General features: G+C 55.9%; 1 protein-coding gene across 1 annotated transcript in view; it reads right to left on the minus strand.

The window, feature by feature from the left end:
• TTLL12 (tubulin tyrosine ligase like 12) overlaps positions 1-4,889 on the minus strand; it is a 6,084-nt gene extending 1,195 nt beyond the window's left edge. Inside the window, exons 1-12 of the mRNA XM_053462760.1 lie at positions 4,716-4,889; positions 3,656-3,828; positions 2,980-3,178; positions 2,733-2,892; positions 2,268-2,401; positions 1,708-1,784; positions 1,434-1,550; positions 1,076-1,270; positions 753-864; positions 502-653; positions 174-255; positions 1-19 (exon numbers count right to left, since the gene is read on the minus strand). The exon at positions 1-19 is cut by the window's left edge and continues 50 nt beyond it. Of these exons, the coding sequence (XP_053318735.1) occupies positions 1-19; positions 174-255; positions 502-653; positions 753-864; positions 1,076-1,270; positions 1,434-1,550; positions 1,708-1,784; positions 2,268-2,401; positions 2,733-2,892; positions 2,980-3,178; positions 3,656-3,828; positions 4,716-4,847 (1,552 nt within the window). The 5' untranslated portion in view covers positions 4,848-4,889. The remainder of the gene's footprint in view (positions 20-173; positions 256-501; positions 654-752; positions 865-1,075; positions 1,271-1,433; positions 1,551-1,707; positions 1,785-2,267; positions 2,402-2,732; positions 2,893-2,979; positions 3,179-3,655; positions 3,829-4,715) is intronic.
• Positions 4,890-5,112: the final 223 nt, after the last annotated feature.

Genomic DNA, 5,112 nt, shown 5'->3' on the forward strand with positions numbered 1-5,112 from the left:
CGAACTCCTCGCAGTGAATCTGCAAAGAGAAGCGTTACAGGGATAGACTGACGTTTTCGTGGCGCCCCCCCCTTTCTTGCACATGGAACGATCCTGCAGAACCCCCCCCCGTTTTCTTTATACATCTCCTCGCATGTTATATACCCCCCTGTACCGTACCCAGGGGGTCTCACCTGTTTGAGCTCCACGTTGGGGGCGTAATTCATGACCGTGAAATGCTTCTCGTAATCATCCAGCTCGTTGAGGGCAAACGGCCTATCGGGGAGAAATAAAAGCCCCCCCACAGGGAAACGATTAGAGAAAGGCGCGTTCGATCCGGACCCCTGCGCTATGCGTCGGGTACCTCCGTCCAGATTATATTTTCCCCGCCCGCTCGTTAACCCGATTATCTCGCATTATGGCGTTGCTTCGAAGGAGCGTTTAATTCCGCCCCCGAAGAACCGATTCTCCTGTAACGCGATCTCTCGCCCCGCAGCCGATCCCAGCGCCCCCGGGAGTTACCGGTTGGCGAAGCGCAGCCAGAAGACGTTGTAAGCGAAGAGCTTCAGGGGCCGCAGCGACCTCAGCAGAACCACGTAACGGATATCGAACTTCACCATCCCCACGTCGTCCCGCCGGAAGAGCACGGGGTCCTCGATGTACTTGGAGACGACCTGTCGGGGAAGAAGCCGCAGAGAGTTAAAGAGCATAAAGACGAATGCCGGGATAGAGAGCCGCCCCCGCGCAGAGAGCCGCCCCGCCCCCGCGCTAACCTTTGGCGAGCTCTCTCGCTGGCGGATGATGTACGGCAGGCTGGAGGTCACGTGGGTGTCGAGGCTCCGGGCCAAGTTCCACGGCTTACATATCCAGTGATTGTCTTCTCCGCTGTAGGGATGGGGACACGGTGAGCAAAGGAAAGCACTTCCCCCTGCGCCCCAGGCTGCCGCTAACCAACGCACTGTACGCACTACTCAAAAACACTTTCCATTTGGTAACTACCCGCACTTAACAGGAGAGATTGAAAAATTAATGGGGAGGAATAATCGTTCGGATCCCGATTTTTTTTTTTTTTTTTTTTTAAATATGGCTGCCTTACCGCTGCTCGCGCTGCTTAAAGTAACTGATGAATTGTGGGAGTTCAGTCTTTAGGTTGAAGGTGCGCGGGAGCCACTTCGGACCTTCGGGGCCACCGGCCCGCCGTGCCACGGACGCCAGGCAATCCTTCACGGTGAGGAGACTCTCGCAGGGGAACTGGTTCAGCAGCACGTGGGGTCTCTCCACGCTCAGCCTCCTGCGAGAAAGAGCAAGCAAAGTGTAAGCGCGGCCCCCCGAGAAACGCCCCCCCCATAGGAACACGTCGCGGGGCCGCTGGGAGAGCGCTGTCATTATACGGCCCCCATCATTCGCTTTACGGAGCGCGAGACCCCGCCGGCGAGACCCCGGCCGCCACTCACTTGTAGTCTTTGATGTGGGAGAAGTTAAAGAGAACGTCGGCGTCTCGCTCGCTGTCTGTGAAGCGGAAACGCGGGTGATTCACTCCGCCGAGCACCTGCTGCATGTCCGTGAAAACCCTGCGGGGAGGAATAAATCGTAACGCGACCGAGGCTTTTTTTTCCAAGATGATTATTTTTTCTAAAAAAAAGTATCTGGAAATAATCCAGAAAAGCCAAAGAATGAAAGGAGCCGCGGAGCGCGTCGGGTCACAGAAATCACCCGCGGGGGACGCACTTGAAGATTTTACTCTTGTCGGGTAACGGAGGCTCGATGGGAACCGGCAAACTTTCTTTGTTTTCATCAAGAATTCCCTGTAAATCAAGAAAAAAAAAAAACAACAAAAAAAAACAAACAAAAAAAACATTATAAACAAGAAAACATAAAAAAACCTAAAGAACTCGCTGCCTCCCCCGGGGGCTTCTATCCCCACACAGCTAACTCTGCTACCCGCAGCCGCTTTACTGGATTTTAGGCGGTCGCGCAGCTGAACCCCCCCCCATGATGATGACATAGAAACCCAGAACCTTCCGGCAGATCGGCCCCACCCGGCCCCCGTCTAGTCGCCCGTTTCTCCTGCTGTAAAGACTCAAACCTTAATCAGTCGTTGGTCTCGTCTTAGATTCGGGAGCCGTATGTCTATCCCATGCATGTTTAATACCCTCACTGTATTACCCTCTACCACTTCTGCTGGGAAGCTCTTCCGCTCATCAACCACTCTCATGGTACAGAAGGATTAGCTGGGATAATAATCTGAGATGATTCTGGATCTCGTGTGATTTGGTAAATGACTCTACCTGGTAATAGGCATCCGGCGGCTCCGGGGTGTGACAGCTGACGTGATTCAGGTCGACGGGCCGCCACGGGAAGAGGAGACTGCTCCGGATTAGCGGGTCGGTCTCTCCGTAAGTGTAGTCACGTGACACCTCCTCTGCGGGGGGGGGGTTTGTTTAATGCACAGCTGATCGCACAGACGCCATTATTCTAGGTTAGTAAACCTACAAACACGACTGCTCCGCGCATGCACTGTGATGCTGCTCAACGCGCTGCGAGACTTGGTAACCGCCACACCGCCCGGCAGATACTGAACGAGACTCGGTAATCCAGATATATGAATGTTATAGCCTGGCTAGATCCGTTCTTAGCTCCATCTATAGATAATTAATCGGCCCCGTGGCGCTCCCCTGCGGTGTTGTGTGTCATGCGGCTGCATCACTAGTTAAGTCTGTGATGTCATCAGGTTCGGACTTTGCGACGCTTACCGCCGTCCTCCAGGTCTCGGAGGGGCCACAGGAGCGTGTAGGTCATTTGCTGAGGGATGTAAAGCAGCGGCGCGGTGCCGGCCGTGGGCTCGTCCGAATGCTGGATCCGGGAGCCAAACTCGTCCATGATGTACCAGACGGGAACCTTCTCCTCCGCCGACTACACGCAAACACAAATCATTGTCTGCTGATATGGCAACAGAGCCACACGACCATAGCCCAGAATGCCCCCGCCGCCCCCTCTTACCCCCTGGGAAAGACGGTACGTTTGGTTGTACTTCCACATTTCCTTCAGCACTTCCTCCACCGCCCCCTCGTCCGGGACCTCCCCGTGGAACGCGACGCCCATGAGGTTCGCCATCCGGTGTAGGAGGCCGGGGACGCGCAGGAGCTGGGGCCGCGCATGTTCCACGCGGTACGTCCACGCATGGTCGATGAGGAAGATACTAACAAAGCAGACGGAGGCGGAAAAGTTATAAGCAGCCGCTCGATACACGGGACAGCCCGGGGAGGAAGTACGCCCTGGAGCTGCAGCTTCTCCCTGAGCAATTTATTTTATATATTTTTTTTGCACATTAAAGTACTCTTTTTATGCTTTCGGGAGGGGAAGGGGGGCCAGCTGGAGGGGAAGGGGGGCAGAGAGAGAGAAAGGCTGCCAGAGGGGGAGAGAGAGAGAGAGAGAGAAAGGCTGCCGAAGGGGAGGGGAGAGAGAGGGAAAGGCGGCCGAAGGGGAGGGGAGAGAGAGGGAAAGGCTGCCGAAGGGGAGGGGAGAGAGAGAGAAAGGCTGTCGAAGGGGAGGGGAGAGAGAGAGAGAGAGAGAGAGAGAGAGAAAGGCTGCGGGAGGCTGGAAAACTCTATAAATAACATCTTGAGGGAAATAAGACGAGGGGTTAGTGAAAAGCCCACCGCCTGCCGGGGCTCACCTGCCGGGATCCGACGCCCGGAGGCCGCTTTCATTGGTGACGATGACTTTGAATGTCGGCTCGTTGCCGGGATTTCGTTTCTTTTTATGATCTTCCTCCTCTTCTTCTTCTTCTTCTTCCTCCTCGGCTTCCTCTACCTGCATGATGCCGAACGTCTCCCCCGCATCGAATATCTAGCGGGGGCAACAAAAACATCAACAACCACCAGAAACCCGCTGGGCAACTTGTACCCCAATGAGAAACTGCCCCGGGGCAGTTCCTGCGTGCATCGGAGCCAAGATACCCCGAGATCAGGGCGCCGGTTACATCATCCTCCCCGACGTTTATAGAACAAGTCAGGACACAGAGCGATCCCGCGTTATTTAATACCACCCCCTCCGGGGCTCTGATTACCGGTCACATGACCAGCAACACGCCAGAACCCGCTGAACCCTCCCAGCAAAACAAACAGCGGTGTAGGCAGAGCAGAGGGCATTACCGTGGCCAAAACATGCCCCCCGCCAGCCGCCACCCCGGGGCAATCGGCAGCTCGAGGGTGAGGATAGCAGGAGTTGCTTCAATAAAAAGCTTCCTTCGGTTTATTCTCTGCAGCATTGTATAGAACAGAGGCAGGAGTAACCGAGACGCGCATGCGCTGCCCTCACTGCCCCGGTGCCGTGGGCTCGCTCGGACACGGGCTACTGACCACAATGAAAAAGGGGGGGGGTTATGTATAAAAAGCTATTCTGGGGCAGAGTTCCAAATGTGGAGCAGTCACCATGGAAACGAAGAATGCTCCAAACTTAGCGTCTTGACACATATGTCTCGGCCGCAGGGAGGCGGCGCCCTGCACAGATATACAGAGCGGTGCAGAAAGTAAAGGACTGAGGTTGTGAGCTTTAAATCAACTTTATTGCCTTATAATGACAGGAAGAGCAGTTTATGGAGATACTCCACTCACACTCCACAGTAACCACTCCCAGCCACCTGCCCTCTCAGTGCATGTCCTGCCATTCCAGTGCCCACTCACCGCTCCCATTCCCGTGCCCACTCACCGCTCCCACTCACCGCTCCCACTCACCTCCCCCCGCAGCTTCCGGTGCAGACTCTCCCAGTAGATCGGGGGCACGCCGGACGCGGTGAGGGCCGCCCGGTGCAGAGCAACAAACTGACTGTAATCCTCATCCTGCTGAGGAGGGAGCGGGTCGGCCATGCTGAAGGGAGCTGGGCGGAGCAACACTCAGAGCATGATGGGAGCGCCGAGAGGCGGCACACTGACACGCCCCCTAACGCAGGGCAACGAACCCTACACATAGAGCAAGGGCCCTCTCACATAGAACAACGCCCCCTGTACGCCCCTAAGGCGACGCCCCCTTCGCCCAAAAGCAGCGGCTCTGGGTAAAGAGCAACGCCCCCGGAACCCAAAGGGAAACGCCCCTGCGCTCAGCACCACCCCTGTTACCCAATTTAGAACACCA

Source organism: Spea bombifrons, chromosome 4, assembly GCF_027358695.1.
Source record: "Spea bombifrons isolate aSpeBom1 chromosome 4, aSpeBom1.2.pri, whole genome shotgun sequence".
Taxonomy (NCBI): domain Eukaryota; kingdom Metazoa; phylum Chordata; class Amphibia; order Anura; family Pelobatidae; genus Spea; species Spea bombifrons.